Source organism: Oncorhynchus mykiss, chromosome 8 (genome assembly GCF_013265735.2).
Source record: "Oncorhynchus mykiss isolate Arlee chromosome 8, USDA_OmykA_1.1, whole genome shotgun sequence".
Taxonomy (NCBI): domain Eukaryota; kingdom Metazoa; phylum Chordata; class Actinopteri; order Salmoniformes; family Salmonidae; genus Oncorhynchus; species Oncorhynchus mykiss.
The window spans coordinates 66,191,215-66,218,844 of NC_048572.1; the positions used below are offsets into that span (position 1 = coordinate 66,191,215).

The following is a 27,630-nucleotide window of genomic DNA, read 5'->3' on the forward strand; positions in this document are numbered from 1 at the left end:
GCTTCCCTTTGTAGTCTGTAATGGTTTGCAAGCACTGCCACCTCCGACGAGCATCAGAGCCGGCATAGTACGATTCGATCTTAGTCCTTTATTGACCCTTTGCATGTTTGATGGTTTATCGGAGGGCATAGCGAGATTTCTTATAAACGTCCGGGTTAGAGATCCGCTCCTTGAAAGCTGCAGCTCTAGCCTTTAGCTCAGTGCAGATGCTGCCTGTAATCCATGGCTTCTGGTTGGGGTATGTACTTATGGTCACTGTGGGGACGATGTCATCAATGTACTTATTGATGAAACCAATGACTGATGTGGTGTACTCCTCAATGCCATTGGAGGAATCCTGGAACATATTCCAGTCTGTGCTAGCAAAACAGTCCTGTAGCTTAACATCTGCTTCCTCTGACCACTTTTTTATTGATCTAGTCACTGGTGCTTCCTGCTTTAATTTTTGCTTGTAAGCAGGAATCAGGAGGACAGAATTATGGTCAGATTTTCCAAATGGAGAGCGAGGGAGAGCTTTGTATGCGTCTCTGTGTGTGGCGTATAGGTGGTCCAGAGTTATTTTTCCTCTGGTTGCACATCTAACATGCTGATAGAAATTTTGTAAAACGGATTTAAGTTTCCCTGCATTAAAGCCCCTGGCTACTAGGAGCGCCACCGCCTCTGGGTGAGCGTTCTCTTGTTTGCTTATTGCGGAATACAGCTCATTCACAGTGCCAGCCTCTGACTGTGGTGGTATGTAAACAGCTACGAAAAATCTAGATGAAAACTTTCTCGGTAGGTAGTGTGGTCTACAGCTTATCATGAGATACTCTACCTCAGGCAAGCAATAGCTCAAGACTTCCTTAGTTATCGTGCACCAGCTGTTGTTTACAAATATACATAGTCTGCCTCCCCTTGTCTTACAAGACGCTGCTGTATTATCCTGCCGGTACATCGCATAACCAGCCAGCGGTATGTTGATATTGTCGTTGTTCAGCCACCATGAGGCATAAGATGTTAAAGTTTTAATGTCTCGTTGGTAGTTTAATCTTCCACGTAACTCATCGATTTTATTCTCCAAAGATTGCACGTTTGCAGGTAGGTTTATTCGATCGCCTATGAATTCTCAGAAGGCAGCCTGACCTTCGGCCCCTCTTTCTCCGCCTCCTCTTCACGCAGATCAAGGGGATCGGGGCCTGTTCCCGAGGAAGCAGTATGTCATTCGCGTCGGGCTCGACAGAGTCATGAAAGGGAAAAAAAGGATTCTGCTAGTCCGTGGTGAGTAATCGCAGTCCTGATGTCTAGAAGTTATTTTCGGTCATAAGAGACAGTAGCAGCAACATTATGTACAAAATAAGTACAAAAATAAGTTACAATCAACGCGAATAAACGAACAAGAAAACAATCGGCTGGGGGCACGCAAAACGTTAGCCTTCATCTCCGGCGCCATCTTATCAGGTAGCTAACATTAGCTACCTGATAGCTTGCTAGCTAAACAATTAACCTTATGGTGCTTTCAAGACAACAGGGAACTTGGAAAAATACCAGGTCAAATCATGACATCAGTGATCTTCAGGTTGGAAAGCCTGGGCTCTAGAAAGAGGCCCGGGTTCACGGACTTGGCATTCCGTGTTGGATGACTGTTCAAAATTATTTTTCCCAGTTGGAGCTTGTTTTGTCTGAGTTCCTAGTTGTCTTGTACGCACTGAAGTTGTAAGTCTGAGATTTCCCGAGTTCCTAGTTTCGAGTTCCCAGTTGTTTTGAATGTGGCAATAATATCAACCCATACTGATTGTCATAGCTAGCCACCATGCATAGCTAGCTAACATTAGGCTATAACTAGCAATGCAAGTAGATTTCTGAGATGTGAATAATATTTCTACTCGAGCCAGCCAGCTAACGTTAGCTACCTAGCTAACAGTAAGCTTTAACTTGCAGTGAAAATGACTTGCTGACAAAATTAAAAACATATAATATCTGAAAATGTAGCTAGCTAGACTCTTACTTGTATACATGGATGAACGCTTCGCCCTCTCTGTCAGATGCCATGGTTGCCCTAAGTTTGAAGATGAAATTCGGAGACAGTTGTTTCATACAACAGCCTTCTGTGCTCTCTTTTCAACTCCCTCCGCATATTTGCAATCGAACAGCAGAACTTTTAACATCTCTTTAGCCATCATACTCTGTTTCCATCGGGAATTCCACAGATTTTCTTCCCTATCACTGTCCAGAAGACTCTACAATATCTGATTCAATGAAAATGTGTTTACCTACATCAGGGATTTCCTCATCATCTGATTCATTTTCAGAGTCAGAGAGTGTCAGCATGGCACTAGCTTCTTCCAGAAAGTGGAGAGCATTAGCAACGCTTTTGTACTTCTTCATGATATCTTTCAAAAAAGCTGCGGTAGAAAGGATTATCTGCACAAGTGGCGGTCAGTGCCAAGGGAGTATGGTTATTTATTTTATTAGCATGACCTTATTTCTATTACAGCATATTGGATGACTGTCATTCATATTCCATTCGCCCAGCTCAATGCAACATCGCTAGGTTTAGGCTACTACATGATACTCACATTTTCCTTGTACCCATCATGAGGCTGCTAAAATCTACAGAAGTATATGAATTAAAGTTTACAAGCTTACAAAGTTTAGTCAACATAGCTACTAGAGCTAACACGTTAGTAAAAATCATGCGGTACAGTGTACAGTCAGAAAGCAGTTTAGCAGTTTCACCGGCAGGCCCGGCTGGCAATCTTTCTCTCTGTCTTTCTCTCTCTCGTTCAAATGCCTCTCCTGTGAAGTAGTGATGTGCAACATAGTTACCTGAAACAAGTCACATACAGTATGTACACTCCTACATCGTTTTTAATGTTCTATGTTCCTGCAATATTTCTCCAGGTGGTGGACTCACGGCTGGTGTCAGTGTTCGATGCCAGAGAGTTGGAGCTGGTCATTGCTGGGACAGCTGAGATAGACCTCAATGACTGGAGGAACAACACAGAGTATAGAGGAGGTGAGCAGACTGCAGTGAAGCACATCACTGGACATTAGCTAATGGAGAATCTTCAATGAACATGCCTAGTTAATTAAAGGTTCAATTAAAAAAATTAAAAAACGTGTAGGACTATGGTGAATGTAGTGGGTATCTAGCCCAACATGTTTTTATGGGTAATATGTGTTTGTGAAGTTGACATACACCTTAGCCAAATACATTTAAACTCAGTTTTCACAATTCCTGACAGTTAATCCTAGTAAAAATTCCCTGTCTTAGGTCAGTTTGAGTCACCACTTTATTTTGAGAATGTGAAATGTCAGAATACTAGTAGAGAGAATTATTTATTTCAGCTTTTATTTCTTTCATCACATTCCCAGTGGGTCAGAAGTTTACATACACTCAATTAGTATTTGGTAGCAATGCCTTTAAATTGTTTAACTTGAGTCAAACGTTTCAGGTAGCCTTCCACAAGCTTCCCACAATAAGTTGCGTGAATTTTGGTCCATTCCTCCTTACAGAGCTGGTGTAACTGAGTCAGGTTTGTAGGCCTCCTTGCTCGCACATGCTTTTTCAGTTCTGCCCACAAGTTTTCCATGGTATTGAGGTCTGTACTTTGTGATGGCCACTCCCATGCCTTGACTGTGTTGTCCTTAAGCCATTTTGCCACAACTTTGGAAGTATGCTTGGGGTCATTGTCAATTTGGAAGACCCATTTGCAGTCAAGCTTCAACTTCAATATATCCACATAATTGTCCTGCCTCATGCCATCTATTTTGTGAAGCACCAGTCCCTCCTGCAGCAAAGCACCTCCACAACATGATGCTGCCACTCCCGTGCTTCACGGTTGGGACTGTGTTTTTCGGCTTGCAAGGCTCCCCCTTTTTCCTCCAAACATAACGATGGTCATTATGGCCAAAAAGTTATATTTTTGATTCATCAGACCAGAGGACATTTCTCCAAAAAGTATGATCTTTGTCCCCATGTGCAGTTGCAAACTGTAGTCTGGCTTTTTTATGGCGGTTTTGGAGCAGTGGCTTCTTCCTTGCTGATCGGCCTTTCAGGTTATGTCGATATTGGACTCATTTTTCACACCAAAGAACGTTCATCTATAGGAGACAGAACACGTATCCTTCCTGAGCGGTATGATAGCTACGTGGTCCGATGGTGTTTATACTTGCGTGCTATTGCTTGTACAGATGAACGTGGTACCTTCAGGCATTTGGAAATTGCTCCCAATGATGAACCAGACTTGTGGAGGTCTACAATTTTTTTTCTGAGGTCTTGGCTGATTTTTTTTGATTTTCCCATGATGTCAAGCAAAGAGGCACTGAGTTTGAAGGTGGCTTTGAAATACATCCACAGGTACACCTCCAATTGACTCAAATGATGTTACTTAGCCTATCAGAAGCTTCTAAAGCTATGACATAATTTTCTGGAATTTTCCAAGCTGTTTAAAGGCACAGTCAACTTAGTGTATGTAAACTTCTGACCCACTGGAATTGTGATACAGTGAAAGTGAAATAGTGAAATAATCTGTTGGTAAACAATTGTTGGAAAAATTACTTGTGTCATGCACAAAGTAGATGTCCTAACCGACTTGCCAAAACTATAGTTTGTTAACAAGAAATTTGTGGAGTGGTTGAAAAACGGGTTTTAATGACTCCAACCTAAGTGTATGTAAATTTCCGACTTCAACTGTATGTTGTATGTTGATTGACATTTAATTGTCAATCTTGTTAGATGGACTGAACACACATGCCACATTCCCTTGTTGAACCAGCCCCCCTGTAGCCCCTGGTCCTAAACTGTATATGCTGTAGCCAACTTTTCTATGGCATTGCAACAATAAAGGAGTTGGCTACTGCACATCCGGTATGGGACCAGCTACCACCTCCGTTGGCCTTCTCCATTGCAGGCTACCATGACAGCCACATAGTGATCCGGTGGTTCTGGGGGGCAGTGGAGCGCTTCAACAACGAGCAGAGGTTGCGTCTGCTGCAGTTTGTGACGGGCACCTCCAGTGTTCCCTACGAGGGCTTCACCGCACTACGGGGCAGCAACGGCCTGCGACGCTTCTGTATCGAGAAGTGGGGCAAGATCACCGCTCTACCCAGGTAATATACAGTAAACTCTTTACCCAAGACTAGAATTGTATGATTAAATTATAGGCTATTATAGGTCTGTACATGCTTTGGATTCAAACTTTCCTAATTATGTTATCCTTCAAACCCCTGCATAACTTTCACATACAACGCATTTGGCAAAAAACTATTCAGTTGATGTGGTTGTCTAATGCTGATGATCTACAGCATATCTATCTTCCAGGGCACACACATGCTTCAACCGGCTGGATCTCCCTCCGTACCTTTCCTACACCATGCTCTATGATAAACTGCTTATCGCTGTGGAGGAGACCAGCACCTTTGGCCTTGAGTGAAGGAGAAAGACATTGTGCATCCCAAATGGGACCCTATTACCTGTATAGTGCCCTTAGTATTGCACTAGGGCAGGGATCATCAACTAGATTTAGCCGCGGGACAATTTTTTCTTGAGGGGATGGTCAGGGGGCCGGAACATACTGTAATTACAAATCATTTGTAGACTGCAAATTGACCACAAGAATCCCAAACAGATATAATATTTCACTAAAACAATCACTTCAAACGTTACTTACATTTGTATATGATCACAATATCTCGTTATTATGCGTGGGAATACTTTGGAACAGATTTCCAAAGTTAAAATTACTTGGAGCTGATTTGCTGGTGTTTTTACAGTCTTTTATGTCCATGTAAATAACATCATGTGCGGAACCCTGCACTAGGGAATAGGGTTCCATTTGGAAAGCAGTCAAGATCTTACTGTCGAATCCTGTGCCTCAGGACCGGGGATTCTACTGTATGCAACGCTCCCTTTTTACTGTACATTTCAATACAACAACCAGAGGACTGTACATTTATCTTTTTTAACAATCTATGTACAGTGTACAAGAAAAAGGAAAAGCCAACCACCACCGCATGCATTACTCACCTATTACAATGTACCTTTGTAAAGGGGATATTGCATAAAGTAACCAAGCTGTATGCAATAGCTCTTATTTGGCCTCAGCCTATAACAGTACTCAGGGCCATGACTCAACAAATCACACCAACGAATCGGCTAGTCCATCTCTGCACCAACAGCCTCAGCTAGCATCGTCACAATCTATCACCAATCACAACCACAATTATCACTAAAGAAATGCCTCAATTCACATAATAAGAGGGAGAAAAATGCCTCAGAAACTGTCACGTGAAGAACCACTACAACCAACATTATATCAAAACGTTGTGTTCCAACTTCAACAATTCCACTTCAAATACTGCTGCGACTGGGATTATCCCAGGATAGGACATCAGCAAAGGACTGGCTCATCATCAGCTCTCAAGGACAAAATGGCTGCTGAAGGGTATTACTACTAAAATAATAACCAAAGCATATTGTCCATAAAGAACTTCAAGTAAATATGATTTTTACCAAGATTTTGTGAACATTGTGATATATCAAGAGAGATTCCAAAATATAGCAAGACCCTCCCACAATTCGCAAAATGACTGTTGGAAGATTCTAAGGATATTAGTTGTTATACTGCACTGTAACTGAAGTCAAAACGATGTGTTATCACTAAATATGTGGAATTGATGTAAACCTTGATGTTGATTGGGAAATTAACACAAACCACAGTTTCACTGTAAGTGATTAGAGTGAAGGGAGGTGAAGAAACACACTTTATTACCAATGTCTGATCAGAAGAATAACTGTTTTGATGTGTTCCATGTGAAAACTTATTTTCCCCTCTTGATTTTGAGAACCATTTGATGTTTACATGAGATGTGTTTTCTCTTGTTTCAACACAATTCAGTCAGGATATTATGAATGTTTCATTATCACAAAATGTATTTGTTTCATCTGTATATGGTAGACTGGGAATAACACCACACATTATTTTGGAAATTTAAAAATATATATTTTAATGTGTTTTTTACAAGATCTTTTCAAGCATGGAAAACACAACAGGAGATATTGAAGTTTTTTGTTATCATTTTCAAACACCAAGAGAGAGATGATTTGAAGTAAATTTGCGGGTATTGTGTTTAGATTGTACTGGATCTTATTCTTCCTGAATAATTGTTGCACTTGTAAGGAGTTAACACTTAGTAAACTCACCTGAAATAGGTATACCACTATTCAAACAAAAATCAATTATATTTTTAAATCTAACATCACTTGCAAATATAGTTTTTGCTGAAATAAATACAGTAGCATACAATGCTGTTGACCTGTTACCGCTTGTGTTTTAGCAGAGTTAACATGTTTGCTTTTGTTTCAGTGTATGCCTGTATGTCTACCCTTGCCCACAGCCATATGTGCTATGACATGATGAAAATGTAATTGACTCAAAATGGACGTCATGTTGGAGTGTCTTTTGTCCGTTCCAGGTTGCCATGCCACATCCTTTAGGACAGACCCCACAGGGTTGCTTTATTAATTTACATTCGTGTTGACATTTAATGCACATATGCTATCGCGACTTTATCACAATAGGATATGACAGCTGTTATAGTCTGCAAATGCCATGCCTTAACATGAAAACACTGTATATGACAGCATGCCACTGTCACACAGACATAAGCCTATAACTGAGTTGATTGCAGACCAATTCATTAATTGTATATGTCCCATCTTCTCATGTGCATCGTTATAGTAGTTTGATATTAGAAGAGAGACACCAGAAACTTACATTAAACACTACTGTACTTACATGACCTATGTTTCTGATCCAATCTGTTCACTTTATCTCGTGTTCCTTTCCTTGGACAACTAAGATTCTGGAATGTATAGTGAGTGCATTTACAGTTGCTATTATAAAATTGAAAGGCTGTAAGATATACAGGAAATGTATAACAATTTCTAATATACTCAGTAATATGTTCCTGAAATCATTTTGAAATGACAAACTGTCAGATATACAGTACAAGATTGAAGGGAGTTATTCATGTATTTTTATTTATTTATTTTCTACACTATGTTTTTATGCAGTATGTTTAAGTTACTGTTGAAAATGTGTCTCATGCTATGCACATTTTGTGTGGTTGAAGATCAAGCAATGCAATTTTCAAACATCAATCTGTTGCCTATTTTGAAAATATCTCACATGATATTTCCTCTTTAAGAGATGGCAGCTAGTGAACGTTTTAAAACCATTATTTTGTTCTCAGAAACCCTCTGAGGTATATATGTTTCACTGTCTGTCCCCACTATGTCCTCCTTGATTTTCTTGGCCCGACAGTATTCTTTGGTTGTCTGTTGGGCTCAGTAATTCTCAGGCTGCGCTTTCAATTCAAGCAAATATACTGTTAACGAATGTCAATAAAAAAATCACTTCGTTAAGCACCTACTTTCTTCCATTAGTTTTATGAGTGTCAAAGAATAGTGCTATGTTCCCAGGATATGTTAACTTGTCACGACTCCCGTTCAGAAAGGGTCCTGTCAGTTCCACCTCCTAGCCCTCCCGCTCCCATTCCTATGGAGTTAGGGGGGGCCGCTTCGAGGGGTACCGGAGGAGGAGGCTCCTCCTGCACCAGCTGTGGTCGGAGAGGACACACGGCCCGACCGGTGCTGGAGGAGCCCGTCTGGGAGTTGAGAGGGCAGGCAGAACACTTCTCGGTCACCCCAGGTGAGTCAGCATCAAACTCACCCAGAGCCCCCTGTTGGTCACATGTTTGTATACATTTTTTTCCTTGATTTTTCACCCTCTTCCCAGCATAAGGCGCTAGTCGATTCAGGCGCAGCTGGGAACTTTATGGATCGTGGACTCACCCTCAAGCTGGGAATTCCGCTGGTGCCGATAGATCCCCCCCTTCCCCGTGCACACCTTAGATAGCTGGCCATTAGGGTCCGGGCTGGTCAGGGAGGCCACGGTTCCACTGGACAAGTTAACGCAGGGGGATCATAGGGAGCGGATTAGTCTCTTCCTTATCGATTTACCTGCGTTTCCAGTGATGCTGGGGGTTCCCTGGCTGGCCAGTCACAATCTCAGGATTTCGTGGAGACAGGGGGTTCTCCAGGGGTGGTCAGAGGAGTGTTCAGGTAGGTGCATGGGAGTTTTCATCGGTGCCACGTCGGTGGAGAGTCCAGACCAGGTTTCCACTGTGCGCATTCCCTCTGAGCATGCCGATTTATTATCGCCTTCTGTAAGAAGAGGGCGACTAAATTACCACCTCATCGACAGGGGGATTGTGCGATAAACCTCCAGGTAAACGCTGTGCTTCCCAGGAGTCACGTGTACCCATTGTACAGGAGGAGACGTTGGCTACGGAGACATGTCACGGAATCTTTGGGACAGGGGTACATTCAGCCCTCCATCTCACCCGTCTCCTCAAGTTTATTTTCCGTGAAGAAAAAGGAGGGAGGTCTGCGTCCGTGCATTGATTATAGAGGTCTCAATTCCATCACAATGGGGTTTAGTTACCTGCTACCTCTCATCGCTATGGCGGTGGAATCATTTCACGGAGTGCGTTTTTTCATGAAACTGGACCTCAGGAGTGCATAATCGGGAGGGAGACGAGTGAAAAAACGCGTTTAGTACCACATCGGGCCATTGTGAGTACCTCCTCATGCCGTATGGGTTAAAGAATGCTCCAGTCGTCTTTCAATCCTTTGTAGATGAGATTCTCAGGGACCTGCACGGGCAGGGTGCGGTTGTACGCGCATGTGTCTCTGGTGCGCAAGGTGCTTGATAGAGTGCTGGAGCATGACCTATACGTCAAGGCTGAGAAGTGTGTGTTCTCCAAACGAGCCGTCTCCTTCCTGGGTTATCGTATTTCCACCTCGGGGGTGGTGATGGAGTGTGACCGCGTTAAGGCTGTGCGTAATTGGCCGACTCCAACCACGGTGAAGGAGGTGCAGCGTTTTTTTAGGGTTTGCCAATTACTACCGGAGGTTTATCCGGGGTTTTGGCCAGGTAGCGGCCCCCATTACCTCACTGCTGAAGGGGGTGCCAGTGCGTTTACGGTGGTCGACAGAGGCTGACAGAGCCTTCAATCGGTTGAAGGCGCTGTTCACTGATGCGCCCGTGGTGGCGCATCCGGACCCCTCTTTAGCGTTCATAGTGGTGGTAGACGCATCCGAGGCTGGGGTGGGTGCTGTGCTATCACAGCGCTCGGGGGTACGCCACCGAAACTGTGCTTTCTTTTCGAAGAAGCTCGGTCCGATAGAAAAACAAAACTGTGTGTGAGTGGCGTCAATGTGCATGTGTGTGTGTTGGAGAGTCAGTGTAAGTATCTGTGAGTGTGTGGGTTGCAATAATCATTTAGACAGGTTACCTTGGCGTCCTTGGGCACAGGGACTATGGTGGTCTGCTTGAAACATGTAGGTATTACAGACTGGGTCAGGGAGAGGTTGAAAATGTCAGTGAAGACACTTGCCAGTTGGTCGGCGCATGCTCCGAGTACGTGTCCTGGTAATCCGTCTGGCCCACGGCCTTGTGAAGGTTAACCTGTTTGAAGGTCTTGGTGCTCTCATGCATGGTTCATATTTGCATGCCTCGAAGCGGGAATAGAAGGTATTAATCTCGTCTGGGCAGCTTTGTAATCCGTGATAGATTGCAGCGCTGCCAAGTCCGACGAGCGTCAGAGCCGGCGTAGTTTGATCCAATCTTAGTCTTATATTGACGTTTTGCCCGTTCGATGGCTCGTCGGAGTTCGTAGCGGGATTTCTAATAAGCATCCAAATTAGTGTCCCGCTCCTTGAAAGCTGCAGCTCTAGCCTTTAGATCAGTGCGGATATTGCCTGTAATCCATGGCTTCTGATTGGGATACAGTGCATTCAGAAAGTATTCAGACCCCTTCCCCCTTTCCACATTTTGTTACATTACGGCCATATTCTAAAATTGATTAAATAAATGTTTCCCTCAATCTACACACAATACCCCATAACGACAAAGCGAAAACAGGTGTTTGCAAATGTAGTAAAAAAAATACAATTGAAATGCCTTATTTACATAAGTATTCAGACCCTTTGCTATGGGACTCGAAATTGAGCTCAGATGCATCCTGTTTCCATTGATCATCCTTGAGTTGTTTCTACAACTTGATTGGAGTCCACCTGTGGTAAATTCAATTGATTAGACATTATTTGGAAAGGCACACACATATCTACATAAGGTCCTACAGTGACACCGTGCATGTCAGAGCAAAAACCAAGCAATGAGGGAGGTTGAAGGAATTGTCCAGAGTTCTGAGACAGGATTGTGTTGAGGCACAGATCTGGGGAAGGGTACCAAAACATTTCTGCAGAACTGAAGGTCCCCAAGAACACAGTGGCCATTATTCTTAAATGGAAGATGTTTGGAACCACCAAGACTCTTCCTAGAGCTGGCCACCTGGCCAAACTGAGCAATCGGGGGAGAAGGGCCTTGGTCAGGGAGATGGCCACTCTGACAGTGCTCCAGAGAACCTTCCAGAAGGACAACCATCTCTGTAGCACTCCAACAATCAGGCCTTTATAGTAGAGTGTCCAGATGGAAGCCACTTCTCAGTAAAAGGTACATGAAAGGTCGCTTAGAATTTGACAAAAGGTACCTAAAGGACTCTCAGACCATGTGAAAAAATATTCTATGGTCTGATGAAACCAAGATTGAAGTCTTTGGCCTGAATGTCAAGCATCACACCTGGAGGAAACCTGGCACCATCCATACGGTGAAGCATGGTGGTGGCAGCATCCTGCTATGGAGATGTTATTCAGCGGAAGGGACTGGGAGACTAGTCAGGATTGAGAGAAAAATGAACAGAGCAAAATACAGAGAGATCCTTGATGAAAACCTGCTCCAGAGCACTCAGGACCTCACACTGGGGTGAAGGTTCACCTTCCAACAGGACCATGACCCTAAGCACACAGCCAAGACAACGCAGGAGTGGCTTCAGGAGAAGTCTCTGAATATCCTTGAGTGGCCCAGCCAGAGCCCGGACTTGAACCCGATTGAACAGCTCTGGAGACCTGAAAATGGCTGTGCAGAGACGCTCCCCATCCAACCTGACAGAGCTTGAGAGAATCTGCAGTGAAGAATGGGATAAACTCCCCAAATACAGGCGTGCCAAGCTTGTAGCATCATACCCAAGAAGACTCAAGGCTGTAGTCGCTGCTTCAACAAAGTATTGAGTAAATGGTCTGAATACTTGTGTAAATGTGATATTCCATTTTCTTTTATACACTTGCAAAAATATCTAAACTGTTTTTGCTTTGTCAATATGGGGCATTGTGTGTAGATTCAGGCTGTAATGTAACAAAATGTGGAAAAGTCAACGGGTCTGAATACCTTTCACGAATGCACTGTATATGTACGTTCACTGTGGGGATGACGTCGTTGATGCAGTTATTAATGAAGCCGGTGACTGATGTGGTAAAGAGCTCAATGTTATCAGATGAATTTGGAACATATTCCAGTCTTTGCTAGCAAAACAGTTTGGTAGCTTTGCATCTGCTTTGTCGGACCACTTCTGTACCACTCTGGTACTTCCTGCTTGTTTGAGTTTTGCTTGTAAGCCGGAATCAGGAGGATAGAGTTATGGTCAGATTTGCTGAAGGGAGGGCAGGGGAGAGCTTTGTATGCATTTCTGTGGCTGGAGTAAAAGTGGTCTAGAGTTTTGTCGCCTCTGGTTGCACAGGTGACATGCTGGTAGAAATGGGGTAAAACTGATTTCAGTTTCCCTTCATTAAAATCACTGGCCACTAGGAACACAGCCTTAGGATGTGCATTTTCATGTTTGTTTATGAGTTGATAGTAGTGGCTGCCTACACCATAGGATAATGCAAAACGATGATGCCCGACCCAGAGACTGTCTCAGGATGCGAAGGCCGTCTCCAAGCGATTCAGGTTCGAGGAGTCATTCAGCTCCCTACAGAAGATAATCTTCTGATAGATGGGTATGAGCACTTCTACTGTAGATGGACTCTTTACTGATTGTATATTGTTTACCACACCACACTGTCTGTACTCCACAAGCCAAACTATATATCTGTTTGCCTGCATTGCATTTCAATGAATTCAACTTCTGACGTTGTTTGTTTGGTTCCATTCTTTCACTTTCTGTTTAATATTGTGGTTCATGTTTAGCTTGTTTGCCATTCTTTTCCTAATGTTCATACAGTATGTTCAGAATTCACAAGTACAATTTATTTTGCTATCATAACTTGTATAAAGCCATTTGACTGTTTATTTCCACGTTTATTTTCCACGTTTTACAGATCTCATTTTCACTGTAAAATGTCACATCCGAATAAATCAATCTGAAAACATAGAACAATACCTCCTTGGGAGACAACATTTTTGGTTGTTCAGATACTGTACAGTACAACTGGAACCATTGCCTAAATGTTTCTCAAGTGCTGGATATTAAGATATGGCTTTGGACTAAGCAATTACCAGTGTTGGGGTGTACTGAACTTAATGTGGTTCAGTTAGTAATTAAACTACATTTTGCACATTGTGGTAGTGCAACTAAATTCAAATATTTGTAGTGTTTTCAATAGTTAATGACTTTATTGCCATCTAGTGGTGTAGGTAACTAATGGAATGAAACACTACTTTTTTTTGTAAAAATAAAATATGGGTGAGGTAGGCAAGAATTTCCTTAATTTTCAGACCTGGCTAATTCTCACCTGAAACAACATTTTTGTGTTTAATAGGATAAATTACACGTTCTCTTAACATCTTATTACAGAGTTATCTGTTCTTGCTATTTATATTCTATGTCATTGCAGATTGAGTAATATAGTTTACTTAACGTAATTGGTGGCTGGTAATCTCTTTTCAGAGTAGCTTCCCCAACACTGCCAATTTACATTGTTAATCTGGAGAAATGTTCATCAGATGCATTGTATTATACTAGGAATATGTTGTTGTTTTTTACCACTGCATATGACACAATTGCTGCTCTGTTATTGTCCTTTCATTCTCACCAGTAGGATGAACATTTTGCTCAGGACAGCGCTGAGCAAAATGAATATGCATGACATTTTATGGACGTAGCACTTTTTTCATTTTCCCTGAATGTAAATGTTATGTACACAGTAGCATTGATAAACATTGGTCAAATCATCAACATGACTGTGGTTATTCCAAACCAAGAGGCAGCTTGTGTATGCCCTTTTGTCTAAATAAGTGTCCAGCACTGCACTCTGGTGCTTTTTTCAAATATGACTATGACACTTCAATTCATAAAGCTATGGCGACACCATGCCTGATGACATGGGGACAATTGTAGCAGTTCTACCTTCATCACACTGTAGTTTTGGTGACTGGTGAGCAGATCAGGAGGACCAGTTGCCTGTCTCAAGTCCTTCTGTCTTATTTGGCGGTGGTGTGAATGTGAGAAGGTCAATACGCTGACCCTCTCTAAGCTGCAGCACTGCCTGCGTTAAATTCCACCTAGTGGCGCCAGGGAAAGAGAGAAGGGTACTTACTGTATGATGAACAACAGCATTCAATTGCATTATATGGATCAATCAATTTCCTCTAATTTCCTCTGTATTTATATAGAATAATATTGATGAAGAGTACATACCCAAGTGTTTGGGGGTCTCTTACTGAGGATGTGTAGAGGTAGCCACCATCTTTAGATCCTGTCACTGGGATTTTGATCTGAAACATAAAAAGTAATATTAATATCTTGCACACAGTGATGGATAATGGTAATGCTGGTGATGCTCCTAGTTGGTTCCCATACAGGAGGAATATCCCCAGAGAGCTACCTCAGCCGTGTAAGGTTCCACCCGGTTGTGTCGGTCAGACAGGTGGATGTTGTGGACCTTCAGGGGTGGTGCTCCCAGACTGTCCATGGCTGTCTGGTTGGCTTTCAGCTGCTCCAGGGCTAGACGGTGGTAGTCCGACCGTGAGAAGTTCTCTAGCAAAGAAAACAAAGAGTGGCAGGCAGAAATACTTACATGAGCACATTTTGCTTTCATTCACTTTCTTACATTAAAGAACCATGAATTATCCATGGCAACACCTACACTGAGTGATACGTACTTTGCAGAAGGTAATACATTGTGCCGCATCCAGCACCAGTCAACAAGGTGGTGTAGATGGCCATCTGCTGGAGTTTGCTTGTGGAGACCCTCATGATTGTTGCTTAGAGTAGAAAACTCACAGTACCAGTGACAAGAATATCCTGGGGAGTGGACTGTTTGATGACAGACATACAAGTTATAAAGACGTTCTCCAAAATGTACAAATTCCACAAAACCATCCCACATTTCATCAGAATCTTTGAGTCAAAAGGAGCATACATTCAGATAATTTGCACAATTGATCATCCAACTCATAAAATAATAATATTTATTTTGGATCTGTTACTCTTTATTGTCGTCTTTATCAAATCTGTTTTGTTAAAGGGATAGTTCACCCAAATTACATTGGTTTCCTTACCTTGTAAGCAGTCTATGGACAGCAGTCCATGCTTTGGTTTTGTTTACTTGGCCACTGTTTTAAATGCTAGCTTTTTAGCATGTTTGGCACAAATCCAATGCAAATCAATGGTACCTACATTAACATTTCCGTGATTCATGTCCACATCATCTGTAAGTAACTTCATTGAGTTACACAATACATTTTTGTTGATACTTTAGTATGATTTTGACATGAAGCACAGATTAAATCAAAGCATTGATTTGTGTCCTACCTTGTCCATAGACTGCTTACAGGGCAAGGAAACCAATATATATCTTTCTAATTAGGGTGAACTATCCCTTTAAAGCTAAGATCTTTAGTTGAAACAATAACAAAGGGTCGCCCCGGCTGTGTTTTAGTAAAAAGCTGAGTGATGTGCCTGTAGAAATGTAACTACTCTCAAATGTATAGACATAGCTATGGATGCAAGGACTGATCATCCATGATAAACATAATTATAGATTTAACAATGTTTTGAGGCTATACAGCATTGACATTTACATTGCTTACAATCATTAGCCCTAAGCTTATATTTTAAGTTCTGATGGGCTACGACCATTAAGTAAGCTCATGAGGCATTTATTAGTCATATTCCTCAATAATCAATAGTACAAAAATGTGTCATGTATTGTCATGTTGTGTCTTTCTGTCCTTTCCTTTCACCCTGTCTCCCTCTGCTGGTCGTACTAGGTTACCGTTTCTGTCCCTCTTTCCCCCAGCTGTTCCTTGTCTTCTCTGACTACCTCATTCACCCCTTTTCCCACCTGTTCCCTTTTTCCCTCTGATTAGGTCCCTATATCTCTCTCTGTTTCTGCTCCTGTCTTTGTCGGATTCTCGTTTGTGTTACTCATGCCTGAACCAGACTATCGTCGTGTTTGCTGCAACCTTGTCCTGTCCTGTCGGAATCTGCCTGTTCAGCTAACCTTGTCCTGTCCTGTCGGAATCTACCTGTCCATCTGAGCCCACGTGTGTTCATCATTAAAGAAACTCTGTTTGTTAATTCGCTTTTGGGTCCTCATTCACGCACCGTGACAAAATGGATGTAGCAACTAAGGATTCTAATTTTAAGGGTAGGTCAGACATTGAAATGACAATTTCCTCTTTTACTGACCAAATTCTGTGTGACTGGGTGCAGTAGGCCTATAATTGTACAAGGAAAGAACGAGGTTTGGGTAGGGCATTAATTATATATATTTTAAAAAGTAGACAGGGAGAGAGTAACAGTCCAGTGTCTTGGAGCAGAGAAAGCCAAGACAAGACTACTTAAAACACAAGACTACCCTGAGAACCCACTTAAGACCTGTACACAGGTACAAATTTGCACAAAATACAGTGCCTATAGAAAGTCTACACCCCCTTGAGCTGTTTTCACATTTTTCTGCCTTTAATGAAATCTAAAAAGGGATTACATTAGATATTTTTCCTACAGGTCTACACAACCTGCTCCACATTTTCAAAGTAAAAGAAAGTTATGAAAAATGTTCCCCAGTTCCTGCCTGTGACAAGCTTATCCACAACAATACTTAAAAATACATAGGGATCAACAACTTTGCATTAACTCCATATTACTGGCCTGTATGACAAAGTGAAAAGAAAGACGCCTGTGCATCTTACATTACAAAGATATTCATGCCAAAGACACACCAGAATGGCTTTCCAATAGGTGTTGTGTGTTCCTGGGTGGTCTAGTCTCAGTACTGACTTAAATGTTCTTGAAAATAAAGAACAAGGTTTGAATATTGCCATCCATCAATGATTCCCAACCAAATTGAATGAGCTTGAGCAATTTTGACAAAAACAATGGATATATGTCACCCTAAGAGTTGTGCAAAGTTGGTGGAATTTTTATAAAAATTATTCACAGCTGTGACAGCTGCCAAAGGTGCTTCCACCAAGTACTAACTTAGGGGGGTAGAGACTTATCCAATTTGGAAAATGTTCTATGACTTTCTATCACTTTGAAAATGTAGAGTAGAGTAGGTTGTGTAGATCTGTATGAAAACAAATGTAACGTAATCCTTTTTAGATTTAATTTTCTGACAGCAAAATGTAAACAGTTCAAGAGTGTAGACTTTCTATAGGCACTGTATTTCTTAAAATGATCCCCTACAGTATATTCATATTAGTGTCAATCTATACTGATCAAAAATAGAAATGCAACTTATAAAGAGTTGGTTCCATGTTTCATGAGTTTACGTCCTGTTAGTAAGCATTTCTCCTTTTCCAAGATACTCCATCCACCTGACAGGTGTGGCATATCAAGAAGCTTATTGAAACATTATTATTACACAGGCTCACCTTGTGCTGGGGACAATAAAAGGCCACCTAACACAATGCCACAGATGTCTCAAGTTTTGAGGGAGTGTGCAATTGGCATGCTGACTGCATGAATGTCCACCAGAGCTGTTGCCAGACAATTTCATGTTAATTACTCTATCAAACGTTGTTTTAGAGAATATGGCAGTACGCCCAACCGGGCCTCATAACCACAGACCAGTGTAAGCAGGCCAGCCCAGGACCTCCACATCCAGCGATCACCTAACGCCTACGGGATTGTCTGAGAACAACCACCCGGACAGCTGATGAAACTGAGGAGTATTTCTGTCTGTAACGAAGCCCTTTTGTGGGGAAAAAACAATTCTGATTGGATGGGCCTGGCTCCAAAGTGGGTGGGTCTATGCCCTCCCAGGCCCACCCATGGCTGCGCCCCTACCCAGTCATGTGAAATCCATGGATTTGGGCCTAATGCATTTCAATTGATTGATTTCCTTATATGAACTGTAACTCGGTAAAATCTTTGAAATTGTTGCGTTACAATTTTTGTTCAGTAACGTTATAGATTACGCTTCTTGTGACATCGCCCTCTAGGGTATTCAAAGTGTAATTCATATTTTGGGGGTAAGCGCAACCAAGGATAGCACTGTAGCGCAGCCTTGGAAATTAATTCAAGCAAAACGTTCTTGTAGTCTGGTGTAGGCATTTCGTACGAAGACTTTTACGACCAAATTCAATTTAGAGGAAAATGCACTACTCTAAAAATATAATTCAGAATGTAATCTACAACAACAGTTCAATTAGAGACTGAACTGAGGACATTCATGCTGTATTTATGGGAGTCGCCATATTGCTACCTAAATCTAACCTAAAGCTGGCTTGAGCTGAAACCAGTCATTGGCTAAAACACATCCATACATTTTAAAATACATGTAAACGTTATGTAAATGAACGAAAATATAATAATTACCTAATGTCGTAATTTGTTTTTATAACAAAAAGTACAACCACATAAGAGGCGAGACGTCCATATCACGTGATGAGACTTCACGTTCTATGTACACGTCACACGCAAGCTGTCTTGAAAAAAAAATGTGTTATGAAAGTTGTTACACAGTTATATCACAGCGACAAGAGCTCGACAGTAGCAGTTTATTCACATAAGCGAGTCATCTGCGTCAATTTACTGTCGTCGAGGGCAATACAGAAAGTAGGTAAGGACATCATGCTTGTATGTAAACCAGTTTTAATTAGTGATGAATGCGGAACTCATTCAACAAGGACAGCATTGCAGCATTGTTTCCAGGAAATTCGTGAAGTTGTACGTGTGTTACTGTATTTGTTCTTGATGTCATGCAGAACATAGACTTACCATTTTCATGTCAATTATGAAATTCCTTGTCTAATCTTTAAGTTACTTGTGTAAATCAATGGAGACCTCGAATGTTCCTATTATTTGTAATGATTTGCATTTGTAATTTGTAATGATCAGCACCCCACCCTAGTTCTAGTTTATATATCTGTAATATGGATAGCTTGAGATGTATATAGCTATCGCGGGGTCGCGGGGCATCCCACCATGATAGCTAACGTTAGTGTACTCATTATTACACTGCACCATTTTAGGTCTGATAGGAAGGAAGCCTTTATCAACTGTGCACATTGCACAAAGACCCAAGATAAGTCCTGGACACACAGTGCATTCGGAAAGTTTTCGGGCCCCTCGACTTTTTCTACACGTTGTTAAGTTACATCCTTATTCTAAAATGGATTAAATACATTTTCCCCTCATCAATCTACACACAATATCCCATAATGACCAAGTGAAAACACGTTTTTAGAAATGTTTGCAAATGTATTCACACACACAAAAAAAACTTATTTACATAGGTATTAAGACCCTTTGCTATGAGACTCAATTGAACTCAGGTGCATCCCTTTTACATTGATCATCCTTGAGATGTTTCTACAACTTGATTAGAGTCCACCTGTGGTAAATTCATTTGAATGGACATGATTTCGAAAAAGGCACACACCTGTCTATATAAGGTCCCACAGTTGACCGTGCATGCCAGAGAAAAACCCAAGCCATGAGGTTGAATGAAGGAATTGTCCGTAGAGCTCCGAGACAGGATTGTGTCGAGATACAGATCTAGGGAAGGGTACCAAAACATTTCTTCCACATTGAAGGTCCCCAAGAACACAGTGGTCTCCATCAATTCTTAAAGGGAAGAAGTTTGGAACCACCAAGACTTCCTAGAGCTGACCAAACTGAGCAATTGGCAAAGAAGGGCCTTGGTCAGGGAGGTGACCAAGAACCCGATGGTCACTCTGACAGAGCTCCAGAGTACCTTTGTGGCGATGGGAGAACCTTCCAGAAGGACAACCATCTCTGCTGCACTCTACCAATCAGGCCTTTATGGTAGAGTGGCCAGACGGAAGTCACTCCTCAGTAAAAGGCACATGACAGCGCACTTGGAGTTTGCCAAAAGGCACCTAAAGGTGATTCTCTGGTCTCATGAAACCAATAACTATTTGGCCTGAATGCCATAACGCTTGAATGCTAAGCGTTATGTCTGGAGGACACCTGGCACCATCCCTATGGTGAAGCATGGTGGTGGCAGCATCATGCTCTGGGAATGTTTTTCAGCGACAGGGACTGGGAGACTAGTCTGGATCAAGGGAAAGATGAACGGTGCAAAGTACAGAGAGATCCTTGATCCCTGCTCCAGAGCGCTCAGGACCTCAGACTGGGACGAAGGTTCATCTTCCAACAGGACAACGACCCTAAGCACACAGCCAAGACAACGCAGGAGTGTATTCGGGACAAGTCCCTGAACAAGTCCCTGACTTGAACCAGATTGAACATCTCTGGAGAACCTGAAAATAGCTGTGCAGCGACGCTCCCCATCCAACCTCACAGAGCTTGAGAGGATCTGCAGAGAAGATGGGAACAAATTCCCCAAATACAGGTGTGCCAAGTTTGTAGCGTCATACCCAAGAAGACTCAGGCTGTACTCGCTGCCAAAGGTGCTTTAACAAAGTACTGCGTAAAGGGTCTGAATACTTATGTAAATGTGATATTTCAGTTCTGTATTTAATACATTTGCTAAAATTTCTAAACCTGTTTTCACTTTATCATTATGGGGCCACTGTGTTCTTGGGGACCTTCAATGCTGCAGAAATGTTTTGACATTACACAATCCTACCTCGGGGCTCTACGGACAATTCCTTCGACCTCATGGCTTGGTTTTTGCACATACGTGCACTGTCAACTGTGGGACCTTATATAGACAGGTGTGTGCCTTTCCAAATTATTTCCAATCAATAGAATTTACCACAGGTGGACTCCAAGTTCTAGAAACATCTCAACGATGATCAATGGAAACAGGATGCACTTGAGCTCAATTTCGAGTCTCATAGCAAAGGGTCTGAATACTTATGTAAATAAGGTTTTTTATTTTTAATACATTTGCAAACATTTCTAAACACCTATAATGTAACAAAATTAGGAAAAGTCAAGGGGTCTGAATACTTTCCGAACGCACTGTAGGTTGGCTTTGACAGAATTGAAAGGAGCAAGACACTGGTTTCTTTCTAACCATTTCCTTCCCAACTCCCTGTTTCGCTCTGCTGTCAGACATGTTTGGTTCAGTAGTGGTGGGCATCGGGACAGCAGGCTTTGTGAGGATCAGGGACATGCTAGCCCCTCTGCCTTCCAGTGCAGCTGAGAAGCTCAGTGTCAAAGGCTTCATTTCCAGGTGAGGCACCAAGACATCTCATTGTTTGCTGACAGTAAAAAATAAATAATTAAAAATAAAAAACAATGGTTGCAATATACGAAATAAATAAAAACCTTGTGCACAGCAGTGTGTCCAGGTGCTGGTTTTGGCAGGAACAACTAGTATTAACTTCTTGGCGCACCCATCCCTTTAGCGGGATAATTTTCGTCAACATGCGCTGAATTGCAGAGCGCCAAATTCAAATTAAATTACTAAAAATATTTAATTTTCATGAAATCACAAGTGCAATATAGCAAAACACAGTTTAGCTTGTTGTTAATCCACCTGGCGTGTCAGATTTCAAAAATGCTTTACAGCAAAAGCTATCCAAGCGTTTATGTTAGGACATCTCTCTCAGCAGACAAAACATTACAAACAGCTAGCAGCAAAGTAGAATGGTCACGAAAGTCAGAAAAGCAATAAAATGAATCGCTTACCTTTGATGATCTTCGGATGTTTGCACTCACGAGACTCCCTGTTACACAATAAATGTTCCTTTTGTTCGATAAAGATTATTTTTATATCCAAAAACCTCCATTTGGTTGGTGTGTTTTGTTCAGAAATCTACAGGCTCGTGCATGTCATGACGGGCAGACGAAAATTCCTAATAGTATCCTTAAAGTTCGTAGAAACATTTTAAATGTTTTTTTTTATAATCAATCCTCAGGTTGTTTTTACAATAAATAATCAATAATATTTCAACCGGACCGTAGCTTTTTCAATAGGAGAGAGAGAGAAAATGTCTGCTCCAAGCTGTCCATGTCTCAAGGCTTAAAAATCCTTATTTAATGTGTCTTCCCCCACTTTCATCTACACTGATTGAAGTGGATTTAACAAGTGACATGAATAAGGGATCATAGCTAGCTTTCGCCTTCATTTCACCTGGTCAGTCTGTTATGGAAAGAGCAGGGGTTCTTAATGTTTTGTACACTCAGTGTATATTTGCAGTGCAATGACCTTTGTTGCACTGAAAATATGAAATAAATAAGCACTGAAGTCAAGGTCAGTCACCTGTCATTTTTCACTGTGCGCTTTTTAACTTTTGTAATACTTCAATATTGTAGAGTGAAGCTCCAGGCGATTAAAATCATATTACGTGATCTTGTTTAATGGTGATATATAATCACTGACCTGTCCTGTACTCGATCACAGAGGCAGCAGCTGGGATGTGTGGATGACCATGTTGCCTGGGTCGTGCACACTGTTTACACAACGGAACAATTCAACTGTGCTGTTGACAAGTTCATGTTTTTTCAAATCACTTTCCCCCTACTGAATACAACTCTAGTGCTGTCTTCCCATAGGAGGACCCTAGAGGAGCAGCAGGGAGTGAAACAGATCACTATCGAGGATGCCCTGAGGAGAGATGACATAAAGGTGGCCTTCGTCTGCACTGAAAACGCTGTGCATGAGGAAAACATCAGGTAAAACTCTCTCACTGACCCCATGTCTCTGACGGTCCTCTGTGGTAGTTGTTTAGTTATCCCGTCATCAGTTTTGTTTTTGTCTGAAGTGCTCTTACACAACAGAGCTATAGTTTCACCATGTTACAAATCACCACTAGGAGTCAGCACTGGAACACGTGTCAAGCTTCAGTACACTGTTGCTTTTCTTTCTCAGTCCACTGAGGCTCTGTAGGTTAATTAACCATTCATTGAGCCTGGTCCATTTACCAGGCCCTCAGACAAACTGTCTAACAGTTGTAGTTTATAAGCTATGTATTATACAACGTTGGGACACACAGAAACACGACAGTTTAGCAAGTTGTTCAAGATATCGTCCTTGACCCTCATAGGTGCTTCATTGTAAATTGATCAGGTAACATCTGAGGCGGTTCCGGAGCTGTATCAACAAATGTCGCCCGGGGGGCTCCTCTGGCATTCACATTATCCTGAGCAGTCTCCTCCCTCTCCCACAGCTGATTACAATATGTGTAGCTGTTTGATGTCTACCTCTCAAACCCTAGAGAGCATGACCAAGGCTACTGCTCTCTAAGGGCCCTCATTATGACTGCAAACTGTAGCGAAAACACACTCTTAAATTATGCTTTCTACTCTCCCTCTCACTGCTAAATGTTAGGAGTGTACAGAGAGGCTTAGACAGGCTGTTAAAGAATGGATAGTTATTTTAGGCTGGTTAATGAGGGGTGTTGAGAACATAGTCATCATGTTTCACTGCTAGACAGTTCCAGGCTAACGGTCTAAATGGAACAGCAGGTACTGCCCTTCATACTGTAAAGGAAACGAAAAGTAAAGGGGGGGGGGGGGGGGGCCCTGAAATGTTCTTGAACGACTTTTTCATACAGGATACTTCATTATCTTCTTTTGTTGTCAATTTAATTGGAAACAATGTTTTTGAGAAAGTTACAAGGAGTTTAAGAGTGGTCAATGTGAAGTTTTCCAAACTCTGAACACCCTGGGTTATTGAAACATTGACCAATGGCTCTTACTGGAAAGTTTGGGATATTAAGTTACATTTGAGTTGTGCATCTCCCTAGTACAGAAGTCTTTTTAAATCGTCTTCATAATTTTTTATTAATGTTCTGTTGAAGCAAGGTCTCTTTGACACCCTTCTTGGCTACTCAAACAAACACAATTATCCTATACTATTTTGCATGTTCTAACGGAGCACAGGACATTTCTGGAAGCTGGGAAGCATGTCTGTGTGGAATATCCTATGGCCATGACATACAAGACTGCCGTGGACCTCTGGGACCTGGCTCAGGAAAAAGGTGAGCTGGACATAATCATTGGGAGAGATTTATTTTGGTTAATTCGAAGTGTATAGAGAAGACAGGGTGAAGTATTGATTACATTATGGGGATGATGTAGTAGACGCGTATCTTAACTAGTATTGATCACCTATGTATTTAATGTTCTATGTCTACTATGTACCTAGGAGTGGTCCTGCATGAGGAGCACATAGAACTCTTGACAGCCGACTTTAAGCAGCTGAAGAAGGACATAGCAGGGAAAAAGCTGGAGGAAGGATCCCTTCACTTCACAGGTGAGAGACAGACTGGGACAGGGAGTAAAGCACAAATACACAAAAATCCCAGCACCACTGATGCATCACCTCAAATACAACACTGATACATCACCTAAAATAACTGCATAACGTATCAATTTGATGTACATCGTCCAGGTCACAGGGTTCGGAATGAATATTTAATTCCAGAGCTTTTGATATAGTATAGCTCCCATCAAAGTGACTTGTAAAATGTTGTTTTCTCAGTCTCCACAGTACACCCATTTAGGTTGATGTGAAAGAGAGCCAGCCTGTGGAGTGAGGCAGGCAGACAGGTCTCTGGTGTGAAATACAGCAGGGTGTTATTGATGAAGTCTAGAGGTGCATGTCAAACAGCACCCTATTCCCTACATAGTGCACTATTGTCATCGGTAGTGTACTACATAGCGAATGGGGTGCCATTTGGGATGCAGACTAGCTCTGTTCTATTCATCAGAGCACTGCTGGGGAACAAGTTAGTTAATGCATATGAATGGGCTTCTCCTAAAGCAGCCGTGACTGAATAATAAATCATAGTTCTCAACTTGAAACGCTCCACACAACCTCAGATGACAGACAATATTTTATAGCGGCTGACTTTTGACTAAGAATCGTAGCGGAGAGCGAGTCGAAGAGCCAGAGGGAGTAGTGTCTGACATTTGAGTCAGGGCAGTTTTAGGAGTTGGACTGTACGAGGCAGCAAGCACCAAATGAAATATAACTGTATCTGTTGGGAAATTCACTTCAATGTTCATGTTCCTTTTATGCTTTATGGTGTGATATATATATATATATATATATGCGCACCACAACAGTGTATGTACTGTAATGTGATGAGTACAAAATCAATGCAAAATGTGTGCTAACCAGTCCTAAATGTAACCAGATGATGATTGACAATGAGCCAATGGATTACATGTCCCTTTACAACTACTTCTGACTGTAGTGTTCCTATGTGTCGTCTGATAGGAGGTCCTCTGAAGCCGGGCTTTGGGTTTCCAGCTTTCAGTGGCATCGCCCGGCTTACCTGGCTGGTGGATCTGTTTGGAGAGCTGTCTGTCACCACTGCCAGCATGGAGGAAGACCAGGAGAACAAGTACATGAAGATGACCACTCAACTCATGACTAAAGAGCAGAAGTATGCACTGTACATTAGGATCAAGTAATAATATCAGATAACGTGTCCTTCACAACACCTCAAACCTAGCTATTCGGCCAGCCTCAAACATAATTGCCTTTATTACATCTAAAGAAAATACTGGTAGTCCAGCCCTGAAACTTTGGGTTAACTATAACCTCCTTGTAACATATTATGGTTTTAATACAGGCCTCTCACATGGATTGAGGAGCGGGGTCCTGGCCTGCCCAGAGTGAAGAATATCAACTTCCGCTTTGACTCATGCACCATGACCCAGCTTCCCCCGGCTGCCAGGGAGCCGGTGGGTCTCTTCATGCAGGACCTGGTGCTCTTCAGTCAGAAGCTTCTGGGCCAGGTCCCCCGTGACCAGCTCCATGCCGAGCGCCACAGGGTCCTCCACTGTCTGGAGCTGGCCGACCGCATCCAGCAGCTGAGCCAGCAAGGCCAGGGATCAGCCCAGGACGCCTAGAGACACAGTGGGGTCCCAGCCTACCGGGGGGCCCCAGCAAAGTTACAGTAACTTTTCCAAAATTCCCAGGTTTTCTAGAAATTATGTTTTTTTTCTTCTCAGCCTACTGGTAGATGTCCAAGCGCACAAGATCCGGCCATAAATAAGCCTTCTACAGTACAGCTACTGTAACCTGCTGTACTACTGACAGACGCACTCGCAACGTCTTTGCAATGTTAAGGGATTTTATTCATAAATGAGGGAAAGGAGACGTGCAATGCCTTTCAGAAACAGATAGGTCTCTAAGGCATGTCAGCTTATTATATTAGGGTTAGGCTGTTACTCACAACAGACCTCCGATGTACTACATCTTCACATTGATGAAAGGTCCATTAATAGTTTGATGTTTGCATTGTGTTACTTATTCAAGTTAATCTACATTACATGTACTATAACATTCTGGTAGTTGAACACAGCTCATGATGCTTTAGCATTAGCTGGTGGTGCTTTTATATGTTCATTACTTATTTATCTCATGACATTTATTGACTTATGTCGTTTAGCTACGTGCACTCAGAAGTGGAAAGCAAAACAGTGTCATACTGATCCTTGCATGTTCAAATCATTCACTCTCTACAATAGGTGTTTGCCTGATACCCCAGCTAAATATTGCACGGATGAATATTTAGATAGCTCTGGGAGGTGAAAGTGTGTTATTTACACTGCAACTTCAGTTGTCAAAATGTTGTTAGACTGCAATTGGCACATCTGTTTTAAAGTATTATTTGATTCATGTTCATTCCTTGGAGAGGGAGTGTATTGTCATGTGTTGACAAATTGACAGTGTTGCTTTATTCTATTTATTCAACCATAAAGCGCCATTTTCATTTACAAAGACGTGACGCCACGGCTGAAAACACTTCCCTGGTGTTAGCACTAAATAAATCACTCTTGTGATTGTTCTTGCAACACGCTTCCCTTCTCCTTTTCTCTCTTTTTCAAAACTACTTCTGCATGGCTGATGGTGATGAAACTTAAAAGAGGTTGCAATTCGATGGTAGAATAAGTCCTCCTGTTCTTTGTCTCCCCAGTGACTATCCCTCTGAATGGGGCCACAACAGAAACCAGTATTTCAATGGTCTCCAAATTAGTGTTGTATTTAATTCCGGGATGCTGACAGACTGAATTGGTGCCTTATTGGCCTGCTCAGTTCTCTCCATTGTTAACATCCATGTCAGTCCCATCTATTGATATCTATCGTCGCATCCCGTGTCACACAAGTACACACTACCCAGTGTGGTTTGGACACTTAACTGGGTGTCACTGTAGTGTTATTAGCAATTTATAGGGAGAGGAAATGACATTTCTTTATCAGTTGAGGAGGGAGAATTGTGCTGTTATATTGGATTATAATGCCTGAATGTTTACATGTTTTGAGTGTATTGTAACGGTATAGTTTGCTATAAGATTCATAATTTGCTGGTATCCATATTAATAAAGTGTGCCTGATTGATCATC

At 42.0% G+C, this 27,630-nt stretch overlaps 3 protein-coding genes across 6 annotated transcripts in view; 2 read left to right on the forward strand and 1 right to left on the reverse strand.

Annotated features, from left to right (window-relative positions):
* LOC110530963 (E3 ubiquitin-protein ligase HECW1) overlaps positions 1-8,412 on the forward strand; it is a 68,525-nt gene extending 60,113 nt beyond the window's left edge. Inside the window, exons 26-28 of one of the 2 annotated variants that reach the window (XR_005052934.1) lie at positions 1,159-1,257; positions 2,881-2,995; positions 4,893-4,911. Coding sequence is in view for 1 of the 2 variants with exons in the window: in XM_036986005.1 (XP_036841900.1) it covers positions 2,881-2,995; positions 4,893-5,091; positions 5,303-5,414 (426 nt within the window). In the remaining variant the exon portion in view is untranslated. Of the gene's footprint in view, positions 1-1,158; positions 1,258-2,880; positions 2,996-4,892; positions 5,092-5,302 lie in introns of those variants that run through there. The other variant, XM_036986005.1, reaches the window with a different exon arrangement.
* LOC110530385 (cytochrome c oxidase assembly factor 1 homolog) lies at positions 1,145-18,814 on the reverse strand. 2 transcript variants are annotated; one of them, XM_021613384.2, is made up of 6 exons: positions 18,709-18,814; positions 15,045-15,198; positions 14,768-14,919; positions 14,581-14,657; positions 14,290-14,444; positions 1,145-2,966 (listed from the first exon to the last, which is right to left on the reverse strand). In XM_021613384.2, the coding sequence occupies exons 2-5, from the start codon at positions 15,136-15,138 to the stop codon at positions 14,327-14,329; spliced, it is 441 nt and encodes a 146-aa protein (XP_021469059.1). In that variant the 5' UTR covers positions 15,139-15,198; positions 18,709-18,814; the 3' UTR covers positions 1,145-2,966; positions 14,290-14,326. The 2 variants fall into 2 exon arrangements, with proteins under 2 accessions (XP_021469059.1, XP_021469058.1); XM_021613383.2 differs by lacking the exon at positions 1,145-2,966 and having other exon boundaries at positions 13,221-14,444.
* blvra (biliverdin reductase A) lies at positions 18,789-27,630 on the forward strand. Of its 2 annotated transcripts, none has more exons than XM_021613381.2 (7): positions 18,789-18,952; positions 21,379-21,499; positions 22,825-22,944; positions 24,154-24,251; positions 24,419-24,526; positions 25,496-25,664; positions 25,854-27,630. In XM_021613381.2, exons 1-7 carry the CDS (start codon positions 18,838-18,840, stop codon positions 26,131-26,133), a joined length of 1,011 nt encoding a protein of 336 aa, XP_021469056.2. In that variant the 5' UTR covers positions 18,789-18,837; the 3' UTR covers positions 26,134-27,630. The 2 variants fall into 2 exon arrangements, with proteins under 2 accessions (XP_021469056.2, XP_021469057.2); XM_021613382.2 differs by having other exon boundaries at positions 18,795-18,948.

Coding starts and splice junctions, on each gene's coding strand:
- LOC110530385 (XM_021613384.2), bottom strand. CDS start 15,138: ATGAGGGTCTCCACAAGCAAACTCCAGCAGATGGCCATCTACACCACC. Junction 14,920..15,044: donor AATGTATTACCTTCTGCAAA/GTACGTATCACT, acceptor TTTCTTTGCTAG/AGAACTTCTCACGGTCGGAC. Junction 14,445..14,580: donor AGAGACCCCCAAACACTTGG/GTATGTACTCTT, acceptor TGGCGCCACTAG/GTGGAATTTAACGCAGGCAG.
- blvra (XM_021613381.2), top strand. CDS start 18,838: ATGAAAGTTGTTACACAGTTATATCACAGCGACAAGAGCTCGACAGTA. Junction 21,500..22,824: donor GTCAAAGGCTTCATTTCCAG/GTGAGGCACCAA, acceptor GTCTTCCCATAG/GAGGACCCTAGAGGAGCAGC. Junction 25,665..25,853: donor CTCATGACTAAAGAGCAGAA/GTATGCACTGTA, acceptor GTTTTAATACAG/GCCTCTCACATGGATTGAGG.